The 19,668-nt window shown below is 41.2% G+C and overlaps 1 protein-coding gene across 1 annotated transcript in view; it reads right to left on the bottom strand.

Annotated features, from left to right (window-relative positions):
- Positions 1-1,603: 1,603 nt before the first annotated feature.
- The window catches only part of PDGFRA (platelet derived growth factor receptor alpha), a 36,572-nt gene continuing 18,507 nt past the window's right edge, over positions 1,604-19,668 (bottom strand). Inside the window, exons 10-23 of the mRNA XM_061370397.1 lie at positions 19,245-19,438; positions 18,697-18,791; positions 18,454-18,586; positions 14,225-14,329; positions 13,396-13,506; positions 12,971-13,124; positions 11,725-11,891; positions 10,468-10,583; positions 9,765-9,887; positions 9,047-9,158; positions 7,137-7,236; positions 6,914-7,019; positions 5,989-6,224; positions 1,604-4,966 (exon numbers count right to left, since the gene is read on the bottom strand). Coding sequence (XP_061226381.1) covers positions 4,819-4,966; positions 5,989-6,224; positions 6,914-7,019; positions 7,137-7,236; positions 9,047-9,158; positions 9,765-9,887; positions 10,468-10,583; positions 11,725-11,891; positions 12,971-13,124; positions 13,396-13,506; positions 14,225-14,329; positions 18,454-18,586; positions 18,697-18,791; positions 19,245-19,438 — 1,900 coding nt within the window. The 3' untranslated portion in view covers positions 1,604-4,818. The remainder of the gene's footprint in view (positions 4,967-5,988; positions 6,225-6,913; positions 7,020-7,136; positions 7,237-9,046; positions 9,159-9,764; positions 9,888-10,467; positions 10,584-11,724; positions 11,892-12,970; positions 13,125-13,395; positions 13,507-14,224; positions 14,330-18,453; positions 18,587-18,696; positions 18,792-19,244; positions 19,439-19,668) is intronic.

Below are 19,668 nucleotides of genomic sequence, written 5' to 3'. Positions count from 1 at the left end.
CATAGCTCCTCTATCTTGGCCAGACTGCCTCTGCCATGTGCCAGTGCACTCCCTGGATACGTTTCCAGCCAAATACTTGCAAAGGCCTTGAGACAGGGAGCAAGACAATGAGCGTGACTCCCACTGCACATCCACGCTGCGGTTATCAGTAGAAAGAAGGGTTATGCTTTTGCCGAACATGGATCTTCTTCAGCAGGATGGTGAGATACTCACCATCCTTGCTCCCCAGCATGAACTCACATGCTCACAGGCACACATGCATACCCTATACTCATAAGATTACATTCCTGCTCTGCAAAGGAGAAGAAGAGAATGCAGAACTGATTCTGAGCTCTGTACCCAGCTGAAGGCTCTTGTACAGAGGGGGATTGTGGTGCCACCACCCATTACCATGCACATCAGGAACCAGGGGTCCATCAGTCCTCATGTCTCACACAGCTGCTGAGCTTCCAGAATAGCAGGCGCACAACCGAGTAAGACAGACGTAAGGACCCAAGTGCTGCCACGGCTCTTTCCTGAACCCCTGGGGTGGCAGGAAGTGTTGTGTGTTCGTGCAGTGTTGTAGGATAAAGATTCCTCTTTATCGAGGACACAAAGCAGAGGGAACCTGCTCCAACTCTTATCTAAGGCAAAGGCCCAGACTGCTGCATGCTGTTTGGAGCGAGGAGCAGGTTTACTTTGAAAGGAAGTGGTGACAGAGAGGGAGATGTTAGATGGAGAGTTCATCTCCAAGTGTGTTTTAACAAGTGACCTCTGCATGGACAGGAGATTGCTAACATGCCTGTTCACAAAATTTTCCCACTGCCAGCCTTTCCTGGCTCCCAAGGGCAAACCAGAACAGGCTCTGCTGCAGCAAGTGCAGCTCATAGTTTAACTCTGTTTTCAGGCTGAAATCTTGCAATTCTTCACAGTTTCACATTCAGTTACATCCACTGTGTAAAATTAATTAATGTGAAGCACAGAACCATGGGACAAAAATCTGGTTTGATTCATAAAGAAGATGAGCTCAGTGTAGGCTTAAAAAGCCCCTCAACCAGAGGCAGAGAAACCATGGCCATTTCAAACCTCTAATCATGAAAAGCTTTGGGCTAAAGACTGACACAAGTCACTTACAGTACCTTGTCAAAAGCAATCCTTGCATAAAGCCATTTGCTGCACAGTGATGATAGAAACAGCAGAGAATGTACATTGCAGACATGCAGCACAACACATCCATTTGCATCCCGTGTCACCCCTTTCCATGGTGTGTAAAGATCAAGAGGCATCTGGTCTCCCCAGCACACATAGTGCCAATGACAGGAAGGGTTTCATCTCATGCAGAGGCACATGCTCTGCTTCGGGCAGCAGGAGCATGACTGGAGCACTGCCTCTGCCATAGTCTGGGGGACAGTATAGCTCCCCACAGATGTCACTTGCTGTGCAGATGATTTGCTGCAGGCACTTCCCTGCTACGACCACCAGGACTCAGGGACCTGCTTGTCATTGCATCCTGATGGCTTTGCAGAGCGCTCAATTAACCAAAATATTTTGGGGGGAAGAAAAGCCCAAAGCAAGACTGATTCTCTATAACCATCTCTCAATAAGTGAGTGTAGACCCCTCACATATCCTTAAATTATATATCATTTATTGAAATATAGAGATCTTAATTTACAGGACTTTTTTCAAAGACAAAATATCAACAGGGGCATTTTTGAAATACATTTTGTGCCTACCATCACTCAGGCCAGTTCACCCTTTTTCAAACATTTCACAACAGCCACCATTTTGGAAACACTTCCTTTTTTATTATTCTAAAATATAACTTTTGGACATTCAAAGTGCAACAGTTAACGTGCCTGTGGAATATATCACAGTAAAAAAAACTATAAACAAAGGCAGTGATATAGCTGTCATAAATGTTTTGGCAGTATTCTAAAAGTCTATATAAAAATACTTATATACATATTGATGTATAACATCACCATATCTCACGTCCTTCATCATGTATTAGGACCATTTTGTACAAGTTGGAGACCACACTTTAAGGTATTGGTTGGCCATTCCAAATCAAAAGCTGTGTTTCATAGGCTAACACTGATTGTCATTATACAATTACTGTAATGAAAGGTTTGGGAATATCTCTTCCAGTGGCTTCTCAAAAATTAAGCCATAAAACAAAAAGTCTGTAATACTGATAATAGTGTAAAACTAAGCAAATCATCCTTTCACAACTCTCCCTCTCTAGTAAATCCCCTCTTCCTCTGCTTCTTATTCCAGTTTCCAGGCCATCTTATCTGATTACAAGCCTGCACTGAGCTGGGTTTAGCTAGACACTGACACAGATCCAGTTCATCTATACAGTACTCATGACAGGATGGAGAATCAACATTACCATGCATCAGAAAGTGAGCCAGCTCGTTCACTTCCACTGCTTGGGTCTAGCCCCACTGGAGATGCACTGGGAGATACAGAATGAAACCAGTGAGGGGAAGGGGAGACTACATGAAAATGTCCTTAGATTCCAGTAACTAGTATAATAAAATATGCTGCAGCTGATTTTCAAACCCTGAAGAACCCTTGGCCATGTGCAAAAAATGCAGGTGAAATTGCTTGCCTAATTTGAACATGTAATTGTAATGACTACATATGCAAATTAAGGCACGTGTGGTCTTAAGTGGCCATTCAGATATCTGGGATATCAAATAGATAATTTGTGTTTTCTCAATTCATAGTTTATAGATGGAGGGAGACTTTCCATTATCTCATCTGGTTGTATCAAGAGTCTTTATGTTTCACAGTTGTCTCCGTACAGAGTTCAGTGGTGTGTCTGGCTAAAGCATAGCTCCCAGGTATTTCAGGTCTTGTATTTCAGGTCTTGATTTGTTGACTGCAAGAAATAGCATATGCACCATCACTCATGCTTCCTTCTGATTGTTGTCTTCTATGAGGGTTGAAAATGCGGGTGCCTTGCTTCAGGTCCTGTTTTGATATCAGTTGTATGCTTGTACGTGGCCTTAGCCAGGTGACATTTTGAAACCCAGACCCAGAATTATTTGCCTGTAACACTGACAATATTACTTTTGCTTTCATCTGATCCACAACTGTCCACAAGTGAAACCAAGGGGAGTTGTGTAGCTTTTCTAAGGGCCATTTCAAGTTAAACTGTAGTTTAACGTGGCAGCATGTTCTGTCAGTAGCTGCTGGTCCATCTTGCACACTTCCTAGGAAAAATACTGCAACACAGGAATGAGTTTGCACTGCATTGGTTGTGTCAGGCCAGAGGCTGAGCACGTCCTGGGAGACGCTCATCACAATGAATTAAGGTTAAGCTTGAAAGCTGAGCACCAGAAAGGATGGGGCCCTTCGCAGTGATGTACCATTTTTCACATGTAAGTCTTCCAAAGCATCATATCTCGTTAACACATTGTACAGTGATAGCAGTAACCGTAATACTTTGTTCATATAAGTGGTGTCAAAAAAACAAGTATTGCAGGCTAAGAGCACATTCATTTTGATGCTTTTTCTTCCCAAAAAACACTCTTGGAAGCAATTACAATTTGTAGTTACAGTCGGCAAAGATAATAAAGTTTTCTATTTCTGTTTAAACCTGAAAACTAAGACAAGAATATTTGCTGCAGAATTATTTCTGCTTATTTAAGCTTGAGTTCCAGACTGGGAGAGATGTCTTTGTTCTTTGAACAGTTCAAAGATCAAACCAATTCTTCACAGCTAACCCCAGGATAAGATTTCTTTTGAGTACCCATGAAATAAAATGATAATAATGGGATGTTGCTGCTGGTTTATCATAATCTTCCATTCTGCAGCATCTTGGAAGTCTGGCGTAACTTTTTCTTTTTTTTTTAACGTTTAAATATTTAGAACCTCATTTAATCAGAGAACAACTGCTTGTAGTATAGCTGATTAGACAAGTTACTTAGCTCATGATAGAAAACAAAATAGCAGATTTTTCTCCATGTTAAACTAGATTCAGCTAACCAGAATGGTTACCATCTTTTTCAGGTCATAAATTTCTTCCTTGTACTTAAAAAAGTTTCTTGAGACTGTGTTTTTACTGAAGGACAATGAATTGTAAAATATACATTTAGTGTTACTGAAAACAGTAGTGGTATTATCTTGAAAACAGCTATTTTCTATAGTTAATAAAGATTTACTAGGTTTCTAATACCTATTATAGACTGGTTTTTAATTATTATTATTATTATTATTCCCATTTACTTGCATTAATGGTAAAAAGTAACATGTTTTGTAGTACCGGTGAGTCCCTTGTGGTTTTAGACCTTTCTGGTCCAAAAGTGGTTTTAGTATGTTCTTCAGTTCACATGATAGTTCAACAGCAGCTGACATTAAGATTGAGGGAAGAAGTACACAAAATTCATGAACGATCTCTTCTAAAATCCATGGTATATGTTCAATGTGCACCTCAGAAGATCCTTGAGTAGACAGTTATTTACATAATTACAATGGTGAAGTATTGCTGCAGTGGAAATTTGATACATCAAAGTCACATGAATGCCCTTGAAACACAAAACTTGTCTGTTTGTGGCCTTTTCCTTCATTCTCCTACCAGTTCAAATGGCAAACAACACTGAGATGCTACTGAAGTACTGCAAGAAGCAAAACTAAAAATCCGTCTTCGACATGTCTTTCTTTCACTCATACTCAGGATGATTTCTCTGCCCATCACCAGGAGTTTCTCTGTACAAATCCACCTCTTCACATCTGTGGCATTGCAATAAAGTGGTTTTCTCTGTGGAGCAGAATTCTACAGATGACAAGGCAATCTTCCTTGTGTGCAGAGCTGGAAGGTGTCTGTGGGGTTACAGGAAGCTGTCCTCCACCAGGTCTGAGGAATCGATCCCAATGTCATCCATCATGTCAATGTCCTCAATGGTCTCATCCTCTCTCTTGATGAAGGTAGAGCTACTGGAACCAGTCTCAATGGCACTTTCTTCAGATGTCTGGGAACTGGAACAGACAAACACCCCAGAAATAAAATACACGGCAAATGTGGTTAAGTACTCTAGTCTCTAGCAGGACTGAACACTACCTCTCTGCATGCTTTCTAACACACAACACAATCTTAGATGACTGATAGCCCATTCTTAGGACATGACACGCATTGTATTTCAAAAGTAACGGACTACCTCGGAATTCAAAGGGGCAGGTTGCATATAGGTTTCTCCAAGCACTTTCTGTCAGAAAAATAGCTTGATGATGCTGCTGTGACAATAGGTCACTTTGGTACATCTAGGGAAGTCAGGTGAAAATAAAATACCAGACAATCAGAGAGAGGCAATAAATCTTAATGTGAATAGTGCTTCTTAGGGACTTATCCAACCCCTTCTCAAAAATTGTGCAAAAATACCAAAAAAAGAAGTTTCTAGGTTGTTAATTTGTATACTATGAACTCAGTGCTGAATTAAACAAATCAAATAAAAAAGTAATAGTAAGGTTACACAGTGCAGTGCTCTAGTTGAATTAGTCATGCAAATTGACAAGGGAGCAGTAAAAAGTCCTGGATACCCTGCTGTCAAATAAAAGAATACCATGGGAGACTGGTATTAAAAACAACTTATTCCAAATTTTGTAGTGGTCTCAGATAGAACAAATCAATCACTTGAGTTACCATATGCAACTCCAAGGCATTGAGCTGTAGGGGCAAGATGTGTTGCAAAATGTGCCCACAGAGCCACCAGAAAGCCACTGCAACTTGACCAAGCTAAAAATAGAATCCCCAGGACACACAGGAGTGCCCTACCAACAGTCCACTCCCACTGGCAGTCACAAAAGAGGTGGAATTACATTTTCCCATTGAAAACACTGCTGCCAGTCATACTACCATATTTACATGGCACCTTCCCAACAAGGAGTTTCAACAGAGATGAGGAAAATATTCATCGAGTAAGAGCTAAAAATTGTTAATTCACATTGTTAAACATGAGCTCAAACTATGACTATGATCTGCATGATCTATAAACTGCACCTACCTGTGCCTGTTCCTTTTGCCAAGCTCATCTTCAGAAACTGGGTCAATGTCAGGCAGAGGGATGATGTACCCACTGTCAGCACTCAGCCTCTGCTCATCAAATCCGCTCTCCCTGTCCTTTAGCTTGTCTTCATTCTTGTAGGTGACACCAATGTAAGCATTGTCACATTCACCTCTCATGCGTGTGACAGCTGGGTGATCACTTTTCAGGAAGTCCAGGTGAATCTTCTCATAGCTCTGAAAATATTAATTTCAAACCCCTCATTACACGCTGTTCACTGAGGCTGTCTTTCTTCAGATGGGTAGCTGTGATTCATTAGCTCAAAAAATGTTCTGCCCTATGAGCCAGTAGTACTGGACAGAGAAACCCAGCATCTTCAAACAATTTGAAGGGAGAAGTGACACGTAAGTTTTAGATGACGCAGGAGTGAGTGTGGCAGCACAAAGCAGACTAGTGAGTGTGAAAGAGGGTGGGGGAGGTGGAAGGGAGTGAAGGTAGGCAGGAAAATGAAACACTGAATGATGGGGCAGACAAAGCACAGGTATTAGAAGTATGAGGGGAAAACCTGCCGGTGTCAGGGTCCAAAGGGGGAGATAGGGAGATTATATACATGGGCTGATAAGTCACTGCCTAGAAAATCCAGTAAGAATTTATAGAACCCATCCTCTAGTAGAAAAAATGGTTCATAGGATTTAAGTAGAAATGGAGAGGTCTGCTTCCTAGTTAATACTGCATAACTTTAATACTGCAGAATTGCTTCTCTCAGTAAGCTTGCATGCAAAAACATGCAATGTCCCTGTCCAAACCGTATAATTCACATAGGTTATTATGCACCAGTTCAGTACTCATGGCTTGCATGGTTGGAACACTTGCAAGTCCCTCTAAAACAGTGTATAGAAAACAGGGAAAATTCCAAAGAACAAACCTTTTTGTACTCTCCAGGCAACAAGCTCTCCACAATTTCACTCAAATGGTAAAAAGAAGGTCTTTTTTCCGGCTCACTGTTCCAGCACTTCACCATGATCTCATACCTGCAGATAAGATGGAAACCAATTTAACCAACTGATAAAAGAAAGTGAGTAACCAAACAGAAACTAAAGCAAAAATTGTCTGGAGACCAGATGTGGAAAAGCCTAATGCACACATACACTTCATTAGTAGCATGATCAGGTTTGGCCATTCGGTATCCACTCTTGATCTTATTGTAGAAAGTAGAATCGACCATCATGCCAGGATATGGTGTGCCACCTGCAGATTAAAGAGAAGAAAAAATACTCCTCTATATTTGACTGTCTATGGCAGAGTTTCTAAATACTCTCTTGGTGTTCATGTTAAAATACATTAACACCATAATTTGACATGCCATCAAAATTAATCTTTTATAGCCAGTGCTTCACATCAGAGGTATTGTCTGCAGGACATTAGTGCCTGATGCAAAACGTTGGCTAGGAAAGACTCAAGTAGGTACTAATTAGAAAAAAATACCTTTACAGTGTTTATAGAATATATTTACTGTGCACAGGGGTTTATATTTACTGTGCACAGGGGTTGGATGATATCTGGATCAGGTCATCAGCCCACATTTGGCAGATATGGGACCGTGGCTCTGCTCTGCCACTGATTTTCTGTGCAACATTAGGCAAATCACTTGCTTTACCTGGTTTTACTGCCTTTGGCACCTGCACAACAGCTGAGAGTGCCATGGCCCAAGTTACTCGTCTCATCCCAGTTGTAAGGGCAAAGCCTTAGTATGAGCCAGTCCCTCCATACCCAAATCTTCTCGCCTGGCAACTAGCTTTAGACAATAGCTAACCTGTCAGGTACATGGGTAGTTGGAAAGTTTGGATGTGGCACCTGAGCTGATACAGCTACATGATCATTTGGGGCCATAGCATACTGACCATTGCACTCAAGCCCACTTGTCCCTGGTGTGTAAAAGGATCATTCAAGCTGAAGTCAGTGTTGCAGCAAGATGTCAAAGTTGGACTTCCTAGGAAATACTGCTGAGCATATGTTTTCCTTTCTAAGAATGATCATCTTTATTGGGTGGTGCAGGCACACTATAATATTACTCCAGAAACCTCAGCCCTCTCAAAAGCAGGGTTTTCACCTAAAACTGGGCTTTGGAACCTTCCTTAACGGTAAGGCAGTCAAGCACAGGCTTCACTGTGCCTTAGTTCCAGAACTAACCAATGGCAATCGCATGCCACTCAGGGATGCCAGGGAATGGTTATTACAGCATGCTATGATGCCCAGAGATTACAGTAATCAAGACCATAAATGGTGGAACTGCTGTTTTCTGAGAAGCAGCTATATGACAGCTTAATCTAGAAAATAACATTAAGCTTGGGGTTGCCGTAGGGCAGTAGTAGATGCCATACAAGCGTGATTAACTCTGCTGAGAATAGATCTGGGCAATGCACACTTACTGAAACAGGCCAGCCACCTGCCTGGGAGGCTAATTAATGAGACCGAGGAAAGAGCCAGGCTGTTCCCTGGCTCTTTCCAGCTGGGAACTGTACATTGTCTGCAACTGCTATACATTGTCATAACCACTTTACACTGCCATAAACCAACTGTGTGAACGGTGCTGACCTGGAAATGAGAAATCAGTATCCCAGAAGATTGACATTTGTTTTCATTCCATAATGGGACTAAGAAACATATATGAAGAGACTGTTTCAAACCAGCCACTGGGCTGGGCTGCAGCTCCAGGCACCCCCCTGCAAGGGGAAAACATGTTCCTTCTCATATTGGCCAGAAAATCCATCCTAGCCAGCACACCCATTTTTTTTCCACAAAATCTTTTCATGCATTGTTTTAAGTTTTCTAGCAAGAAAAAGAAAAAATATCTTGCAGAAAAAAATCTAAAGAGAACTTTGGGAGAGTATGGAAATTTCATTTCACACCCAATGCTGAGATCTGAAACCTCGTATAGAAGAATAGCTAACAGTTGATTCACACATACATTTTTACTGTAGAATTCTAAATACTTTATATAGAACAGCTTGAACTGCAAAAGCGTAACTACACATAAGAAAGTGTTCACAGTACATACCAAGAGAAAATATTTCCCACAGCAGAATGCCATAAGACCAGACATCGCTTAATGTTGTGTACAGATTGTCAAAAATGCTTTCAGGTGCCATCCATTTTACCGGGAGAAAAGTCTGGAGCAAAAAGAAAGGAACCCCAAACAGCACAGATTAGTCATTAAAGAAGGGCTTCCCATTACAACTGTTGTTTGGTAGCCAGGATTAACTTCTCTCTAATAAGGAAAGCTATGTTAACCTGGTTAGTGTTTGGTTTTAATTCAATATAACACAGATGTACCAGGATTATAAGCAATGCTACTATTTGCTCCCCACAGAAAGTAATTAAGCAATAACTTTATTCATTTTATCACTACCAAATGACCAAGATGATTGAAGGTATGATACTGAAGTTGGCGCTGCTGGTCTAGTCTAGATCATTGATTGATGTGTCACTACTCTCCATATCATATTGACAATTCCTTTACTTACCCAGTCACAAAACTTGACAGTTAAAATATCAGCCTGTGAAGTACAAAGTGTGGCCAAGTACTTTTTGGCCTCAAAGTGGAATTATGAAGATTACAGGAATTAACAAACTGAAGAAAAATTGTTCTCAGGAGCATTCATCCTAACAGTCAATTACTGTAACCAGCACTGAACGGCAAGAACATCAAAAAGCATTTAAAACTGACACTTCTTATTTCAATTAAAACAGAGCTCAGGAGATTAAGAAGTACATACGCTGCCCTTGGAGACATAGTTGGAATCATGCATGATGTCTCTAGCTAGCCCAAAGTCACAGATCTTCACGATTTTTCCTTGAGCCAGGAGGACATTACGAGCTGCCAAGTCACGGTGCACACACTGCATGAAGAGAAATGAAGTTGTTCAAGGACGTGCTAGTTCCACGAGGGGCATTTCCTTTGCAAAGATCCCTGAAAAAAGACCTGTTGACTTTCTAGGCACAGTCTTAAGAAGGTCTTCTACTGAATAGGCACCTGTATTGCCCTGCTAACAGAGGCAGGGAGGCATCAGGCCTCAGAACCAGTGAGAGCTCATGTGAATGTATTGTAATGGGGAGGAGACAAAATGATGCCAGCCTTTCCCTTTCTACCCATAATGTACTAATGATATGTCTACACTTCTGACCATGCTGGTCTGTGGTTGTATGGACCCTCTACCCAGACCCTGCCTAGATCCACCACCATCTCTGGCACTCTGACTCCATGAATGTCATGGCTGCAACAGGAGAAGAGGATTGGCTGCTGCTTTGATTTTTCTAACCATGGTGATGCCAGTTGCCGAGCAAGTAAGAAAGCTGTCTACAACACCAAAAAGAATATTATATTATGTGGTGTTTTCAGAAGCTAAATTAAAAACCACAGTTGGAGGCAAAGACTTTTTTGCGCTTTCTTCAATTTTGCTCAATTTTTTATTTACTTACATTTTTAGAAGCCAGGAATTCCATTCCCCGTGCAACCTGGTAGGTGAAGCTCAACAAATCCAGTAGGCTGAGGCCCTCTGAACTGTCATCTGAAAGAAGGTTTTTGACTTCTGATTCTACTGAAGAAGAGAGAAAAATGTGTTTGTGCTTCAGAGTGTGAACGCAGCAGCCATTTCCCCCTACCTATCATGATTCTAAGCCGATGATTTTAACAGAGTACTATAACCAAACCAGTCCTTTCATAGTAACTAACCACTTTTAATGTCTGCATCGGTCACTGACATATACTACATTTTTAAAAACAACCAGTATTAAATATAGGTTTCGTGTTTTCTCTGGTCTGCATTTTTTTTTCCTCAGAGAACTGCAGGAAAAAGTGAAGTTAAAGGCTCACGGAAGTGTTATAGAGGTTGTTTACAACACTCAGCATGTGGTACAAAAACATTTATTTAGAGGTGGTGCCTTCATTAGGTTTTTGTGCATGCATGTACGTTCTTATTCATTTACTTTTGCTGAATACTGTTATGTTTCCCAGCAAGTATTCACGGGGACTAATCCAATACCAGCAGGAAGGGTCAGGAATTCTATGGCAACAGTTCTTGTTTTTTTATGAAAGATGTCAGAAAAAAACCCAGTCATAATTCAGTGATTCATTTACCCCAACTGTCCTAGGGCACAATATGAGTACATTAGTCTGAGATGTAGATCTGGGGCTGGATATGGTTCAGCTTCTGAGGCCTAGAGGCAGAAAGGACAGTGCCTATTTTTAAAGCAAAGCATATTTGGTTTCTGAGAACAGGACCAGGGAATAGGATGAATTCATTATCTTCATTACATAATCCAGGAAAGTATTTGGGAGTGTTCTGCATTTGGTAAGTGTCAGTTAATGTGAAATGTAAGTGGAAACAAAGCAATGTGAATTACTATTATTGTCGTTCATTGCTATTGCTCAAAATCTTGCAAACTACAAGACTGATAGAATCACTACCTCCAAAGAATGCCCACAGCCCTGTTTGCAGAGCACTTCAGCGTAGAAGCAAATACCTGGCAGGATCCCTTTTGCTCCAGGAGCATGCATTTCTATTCCCAGAGCATAAAGAGCACAAGCATAAGCTTTTATTTTATAGCTTATATAGTTTGCACACTTGCAGAACACAGATGAAGAGCTTAAGTCCACAGAGAGCAAAAACAAGCTATGCATGTATGTAAGAACTATTTGTATTAATGATGTATGCAAAAGAGAAAATTCTGTATTACCTGACGTAGATTTCTTCTTATATGAAGCAGGCCTATCATACACAGATCTCTGAATATCAGAGTATTTAGACCCCTCCTTCCTTTCCAGCATTGGCACGTACTGTGTGGTATCAGCCTGTTTCATGTCCATGTATTCTCCAGTGTTTTCAAATGATAATATCACATAACTGAAATAGGAAAATAAAGAAAGGTGTATCAGTGAGGGGTGTCAAGGTGACTTCCCTGCCACAGCGTCCTGTAGATCTAACAGCTCTCTTACAGTGTACAATTGTATTGCTGTGAAATATAAGAGCTGGTTTCCTGGTAGGGAAAACATGAAGATCATGTACTGTAACATAACTGTGTGTTATCACATATTAGTACATGTCACCAGGTATCACTGTAGTCAAGTGTTTTGAACCTGCCCTTTTTGGAGAGTCAGGTATGCAAGCATATATTGTCTAACATCTGAAAATCCCACTGAATTCAAGTATCACTATTACTTGGGCTTTTAGTTAAAGGTATTCCAAATGATAGATGTAATTTATTCACCCAGACAGTTTGCATCTAACCCAGTCCTTCTGAACAAACCCATGGTCAGGTGAATTGTCCTGACTGTACTGAGCTACTGAGTCAGTTGAGCTATTTGCCTGAGTGATTTTTTTGAAGGAATCTCCATTCACCTTCTAAATCCTGGCTAATTTTATGACATTGCTTTATTGCTGAATGTATAATGACAAGCTTCCTTCATCGTCTGGAAAAAGCTGTGGGATGAACATTAACCAGGAGGAAACTATTGAGACTGGCGAAGCCATTGATAGATAAAGGAGAGTGCTTGAGCTTGGAGAGCAAGCTCTGTCAGGTTGCTTGAAGGGAAGGAGTTTTAGATTATAGAAATTCCCCAAGCAGGGAAACGAGGAAAACAGATAGTTGCACTTTACTTTTTAAAATTGGGTAAGGGCAAAAGGTTCCTCTTTTCTGTAAAAACTTTGGGCCATGCTGTATTAATAGGAATTGGTTTTGCGACCTCAGGATGTCAATGGAGAACCAATGGCGATCCTGTGATTGCAGGCATTCTACACAGGGGAAACATGGATCCAAGACACATGTCAGAAAAAACTGTTGAAACCTTTCTAGATCTATGAAACCTGGTAAATAAAAGCCTAATGAGAAAAGTTAGGGAGGGCTTTGAAGCAATGAATGAAACGAATGGAGTGTTAGTAATGACATTTCCTTGTGTTGTAGTTCATACTTTTTTTTTCCCCACCTTCTTGTGCTTTCATCAGCTGGGTTCATCCCAAAGATATCCAAATCTTTCTTTGGCTTCTCTGGGTGTCGGTTCAGGAAATTGTCCCTGTTCTTATGCAGATAGTTCACCAAATCACCATAAAAGCAGTATTCAGTAATGATGTAAATAGGACCTGATGAAATAAAGCAAAATAATGCATTAAAATAATAATAAAAAACCTCTAAACCCAGTAGAAAATAGAATACAAAACATAAAAAGTATTGTGAGCTAGCACATTTTTATTTACTAAGTTATGACTGCACCTACTGCCAAACATCAATCAGGTTTGTGAAACCTTTTATGTGTTTATATTTATTGTTAAATCCTTTATTTGAAATGTGTGTGCTTGTTCAACAGTGAATGACGGCTCCACAGCACACCTCCATTCTGTCAGCCAAACCCACCTGATTTTGTACAAGCTCCAAGAAGATTCACAATATTCAGGTGGGGGCCAAGATGTGTCATTATCTTCAGTTCAGACATGAGTGCCTGTTTCTCACTGGATCTAGCTGTAGCTGTAGGAAAAAACACACCAGCCACTCAGTGAGAGCAACCACCTTTTTCGCAGTAACAAACGATTTCTTCTTGCTTGCCTCGTTAGAACATTGCTACCACGGTTTCTTGAAGAAGACTGTCTTTTACTCGACAAAAGGCTTTCTTAGGCTTGGAGAGGAGTCACACATCACTAATCACTTGATCAGCTCAGTAGCTGACCTAGTCTGTTTGTCCCTTTGCAGGGGTACAGTGGGCTGCCCAGGTGGCACAGAGGCACTTTACAAGGTGCTCATTTCAAAACAAGCAAGCTCCTCAAGGTTTCTCAAGAATCACTGCATCAGATTCTCTGCTGTCATGAACTGGGAAATCTTCAGTCAGCTGAAGATTCTCACACAAGACCTGCCTATTTCTCCTTTATTGTGTAGCTTTCATTTGTTCACAAATATGCATGGTTATTTTATCATTTTCTGAACTTGCTGAGTTCTTATGGCTGCTATGGTCCATACAGCTAAAACCAAACTTCGGATGTTTTCAGGAGCCAACACTTCTGAAAATACTTCAACACTTTCAATGTTGAAATACCATGAAGCAGTCTAAAGTATAATTTTAAACTTTAGTCATTCCATAGTTCATTTTCAACTTCAGATATGGGAAGCCTATTTATACACAAGCAATGCTTCAATAACCCTGTGGAGACATGCCCTACCTACCTTGGGAAATGGAACTGTGACAACTTACGTTTCAGCATTTTCACAGCTACTTTCATCACTGGTTGAGAGCGACTCAATCCATATGCAGTCCCCTCGACTACTTTTCCAAATGCACCAGAACCAAGGATTCGACCTGAACACAAGGGAAACCATTATTTATTTCAGAAAGTAACAGCAATTCACCTTGTTTCCTGCTGCTATTCCTCTACTGGTTGTAGAGAAATACAAATGTACTCTGGAAAGAGCACACACACTTAGCCAGACTGGTATTATTGTTATTGCCATTGTTAAGCAGAAAAAGCAAATATGAAATGCTGTCATTAAGTACAAGTCTTAAATAAAAGCAAGCAAGCACACATCAGGAGTACATCTGCCTGTACATGAGAGCACAACTCATTTAAATTAATCTCGTACTGTCCTGCCACACTCACTTTATCCTTTCTAATCATCTAGGTTTAAGTTGACCTCTCTGCCTCAGTCAGCACCAGACTGCAATACAGTTGTGTCAGTTACTGAGAAATCTGAATTGGACTCCTTAGCTGTAGTTTTGGGTTGTTATGTCAAGCCTGGATAAATCTAGCAGTAAGATAGAGTAAATCACATCAACAGCACATGTAGGAATAGACAAGCAGGACCATCAGTAATCTGCAAGAAGCTGAAATACATGTTGATAACATATGAGGGGAAACTTCTCTGAAGTTTAATGTGCAAGTGTGCTTCATATGCTGGAATAAATTCTATTGTGAATTTCCAAGGGCTGTAATGAAACGGCTAATGTTTATACACATCTTACTCTTCCCACAGATCAATTTAGACAAAAATTTGGGATTATCATTTCCTGTCTCCTGATATGGATACAGTGTGCAGGAGAACTGCATGAAGATTGAGTGAGCCTTTAGAGATATATGAGCTGCACACCCATAGTCAAAAATATTATATTTCATCGTTTCCGTATTGAAAAGCAAGTTCATGGAGGCAACACTTACTCAGTGAACAAACCCATACATGAGCTCCAGATGCCAGGATATCTCCGTATTCCTCATAAGCTCTCTATTTTATGTTATGTTACTTTTTAACTTCCAAAACAGAAAAAATAAGTAATGACTTTTACTATGGAGATAGATGGCATTTTGTCTTTGATGTTCATTTGCAGTTTGAACTGGCCATATTTTATGCTTCTGAAGGTGTTATTTGACATGCAAAGTTGTATGTTTGTGTTGTCCTCTAGCTACAGCCCCCACTTTTATTGTATATATGCTTTTTAAAATATTTTCAGCCAAACAATATCTACATCATTAACAAGCACAAGAAATGGCTAAAAATGCTTAGCTGGGTTACCCACTGAAGAACCGCTCCAAGGCTATGACAGTGTAGTTTGTCATGCACACAAAAACTATGCTATTTCTTTTCAAGATTCCTGTGCTCCAAACATTATTCTTCCCAATCAGGATGTGAGAAAGCTGCCCTCTAAATTTCAGACTAATTCAAACAACCTGAGACTGAAATTTGGCCCCAGAAACTTTTCAGACCAAAGGTCTGGGAACCATATGGCAGGATGCAGCCCTTCAGAATGCAATGGCATTTGCTGATGCTCCTTGATCTTCTTGTCTTCACAAGCCAATTCCTCCCCAAACCATATTGTCAGCTGTGTACAAGGCACACATCTCCCTCTCCATCACCTCTGCTAAGCCGGGCTGCACACGGAGGCAGTGAGAGCGCTTCCAGCGTGGCAGGGAACAGTCACTGCTATTTCCCCTTTTCACCCCTCTCCACAGACATAGCTTAAGCCTCATATGTTTTACACTTGAAATTTGGAGTCAGGTGGGAGCTGACTGTTCAAGAGATGGAGGCATCTGTAATGCCACCACATTCTTGATGTCCTCAGTAGAGCCCAAAATGATAGCATGTGTTTACTTTTCTTAGTCCAATGGCACCACTGTGATCTGCTCACCAGAGGAGCAGAGCTGCTTCTCTGCCACAGAGGGACTGTGCAAACACAGCAGCTCAAGGCTCCTCCAACTAGTGGGAAAACAGCACCTGGGGGTGAGAACTATTGCAGCCTCTGTACCCATCTGCTGAGCCTGTCAGAGAGGAGCTATTCTGCTCTGGGGGACACAAATACAAAGGTGAAGCCTGTCAATTTGTTCCAAACACAGCCTCTTCAACTGGATGGTTCTTTGACTAAAGTTGAACTGGAATGATTAGCTTAGCCCAAATTAAACTATAACTTTCTTGGTCTATTTTGAAAGCCAAAAAAGTGACAAGCCTCAAAATCTCCATCCAGTGTTTAGACTCATGAGAAACTAGGTATCACGTCCCTAAATGCTGTGAATCTTGAATCTTAACTTGCCTTTTGCAAACACGGATGGATCTGATTCTGTGTCAGACCAGCGTTCCATTTTCTTACATCTATCAGAACAAATGGGCACCTTGCTGGGAGAAATGGGAGCATTTCTGCCCTTTCTCTACAGCCACCCCAAGATCCTGAAAAACACCAGCACTTGGACTCTGCCCCTCAAAAGGCTGTGCCCTCTGACATCTCAGCCAAAGGAGGAGGTCCAGGTTCTGCTGGGACCAAACCATTTCTCAGCAGAGCCAGGAGAAGGCAGTGGAGTTCAAACAGCATGCTGTGTTATCACATTTTTCACTCTGTTACTCATCCCCTAGTCTTGCACTGGCTGCCGAGTGCTTTCAACTGCAGTACACTACATGCATTGTGGAGGGGCGATAGCAAAGGGAAATTTGCAGTGTAACTCAAATTTACCAATCGAAATTCCATCCAGCCAATGTTCAAAGTTGGCAGTTAACACAGCACTGCACTCCAGGCACTACTAGCTAGAAAAACAAATAAATGCCAGCTGGCTTACACAGCAAGGATGGGAAATGCTTGTCTGGCTGAGCCAAATGGGTTTGTATCCTGCTTCAGAGCATCCCTGAGCTTGAAGGTGTAATTCCTTTGGTGTAGTCTCCCACTTTGACAAGAGAAAACCCACACAAACCAGAATTATCAGTCCCACAAGCGAAGAAACACAGCAAAGATTTCACATGGCAAAACTGCCAGTGGGTAAATGTTAACTGTGTCATGAAGAATGCTTGTACAATCCAGATTGTCAAAAGGACATGTAGCATTAGTTTTTAAAGCACTGACTATCCTGAATGTACTTGTAAACAGGAAGGCATAGAGGCAGTCTGGTGCTCATGAGTCAGAGGGAGACAAAGTCACAGTGGTGGTCTGTTAACAACTCAAGATATGACAAATCCTATTTAGGCATATAATTGAAGTCTGGGTCATAAAATAATTCCATTAAATATTCACCCTTCTCTGGTTCTCGGTTAGCAATATGAATTTAATTAAAGGACGTCATTCTTGAACCAGAATTTTTTGTGCTGCTTTTTTCAAGATTTAACATAAATTCTTTCTCTGTAATGGGGAAGAGGAACTACACCAGGAGATTATTTTCCTTAAAATATATCAAACAGCAAATATATTTTGTCTTCTTCTTCTGTATTCAATGATATAATTTGGTGCACAGGTACCTCCAAGAGAGGGAAAGCTTGTATGTTTAAAGCAGTGACTGGATAGAACATTAAAATTGTTTATAATCATTACACTTCCGATTTTTACAAGTGACAGATTGGGCTGGCCCTGAAGAAGCAATTATAACCAAATTGTTCGTGGAGTTTTCTCCGAATCAGTATGAACTCCAAAGGAGGAATAACAAAGCAAGAAAACACAAGGGGCAGGAAGAAGGACAGTACCCACAAAAGTAAGTTATGCAGTTACTCAGCACTCATATGGGCACAGTGCTGAGTAATAATTTAAAACTTACTTTTAATAAAACTACATAACTACTTGCAGATTTCCCTTGGCCTCTGCACACAAGTATATAAATGTCTTGCAAATTAAAAATGCTGATGCACTTCCTGTGAGTGCCTTAGCAGAACTGAATGTTGAAGAGTGCACTTAATGCTGGGAGAGGACCCTCAGAGCCATGTGGGGGTGGGCACTGCACACAAGGTATGTGGAGGAGAGCTGGAACTGAAGAATGGGAGACACTAGCACAAGAAGATCAAGGCTGACACCACTGTAGCAGAAGAGGATGCAGATGAAGAGCTGAGAACAGACAGGTACAGAGAGGCTTTGGACTTCATGGCCATATCTAACATCGCAAATCCTAGTAGCGGAGACCTCAGAGTGGTCCTGAATTGTCTTTCTCCCTGGAGCAGGATGAGATTAGGCTTGTAGAGGAAACTTACCAAGCACTAACCCATCTCGAGGAAACTCCCATCTGGAATCATAAGGCAGTTGCATTGGATCCACATAAATGTATTCATGGCCATCAGGGCTGATAGACTCAATGACTCTCCATCTTATCTCATACCTTGGCTTCTGCAAAGCACATCAAATGCAAAACCAACCATTAGTCCTGTGCCTGACCTCAGAGCAGATCAAAACCCAGCAGGACTCAAATGCTGAACTGAAATATTTTTCTACATTACCTGTTTCCATATGATGACCAAGACAATCAGTGAAATAATCACAATCACTAACAGCACTAAGACTGCAGCAGCCACCGTCAGTTCTGATCGCAAGGCTGTGGAGAAAAAGACCGCATTTTTTCTCCTGAGCCACAGGGAACATGGCACACACGTAAGACACCGACCTCCCCTACCATTGCAGTTCCCATGTTCTGCAAATGTGACAGGAGCAGCTCCTGAGGCTGGTGACTGTGAAGTCTTCCCAAGCCCAGAGCTGCTTTGCCTTCCTGTTTCAAAACCAAATGAAGAGATCGTCCAGAAGAATGCCCCGTAGCCAGTGGCCATAAAATGATAAAATGAATCATGGAACCACAGAACAAGTGAAAAACAGATGCACTTCAGAGACCTGTAGAATGCCTCATAATCAGATGCCCCAGGGTGGAAAAAAATCCATTTCCAGTTATTTTTATCTGCAACAATTTATATTTTTATCTGCTAAGACTGAACTAGGGTGTGTTACAGAGGGGTAAAACTGGCTGCTGTAACTTCACAGAACAAAGTGAACTCACTGGGAGCCACAAGCTTCAGTTCCCGAGTAACAGCACCAAGGTCGTTCCTTGCCACACATCGTACAGCCAGGGTCTCCTCTACCTTCTGGAAGGTCACCTGGCTTTCCACCATGTTTTTCTCATCCAGGTGGGCTTCCATGTGTATATCAGAGATATTGTTAGTCAAAAGAGCCCATGAGGTGTCATTGCTGCATCTGTAGAGAAGAATAACAAAGGAAATGAGTGCTGGGCATAGGTATAGATAGAGTCAAGAACAAGAATCACCTTTCCCTATAACTTCCTTCTGACAGCAATCTTTTTAAAGACCAGAAATGCTTAAGACAACTTTTGTGTAAAGCCTGCACCATTCTTCCCTCAGGATAATTTGCCTTCTGATTCTCATTACTGCTGCCACTTTGAGGGCTTGACTGCAAACCAGAAGACC

Source organism: Neopsephotus bourkii, unplaced genomic scaffold, assembly GCF_033783945.1.
Source record: "Neopsephotus bourkii isolate Nb327-2 ecotype Australia unplaced genomic scaffold, CSIRO-AGI_Nbou_v1 NB_168, whole genome shotgun sequence".
In the NCBI taxonomy this organism is placed as follows: domain Eukaryota; kingdom Metazoa; phylum Chordata; class Aves; order Psittaciformes; family Psittacidae; genus Neopsephotus; species Neopsephotus bourkii.
This window is presented reverse-complemented; position numbering and strand designations above follow the sequence as displayed.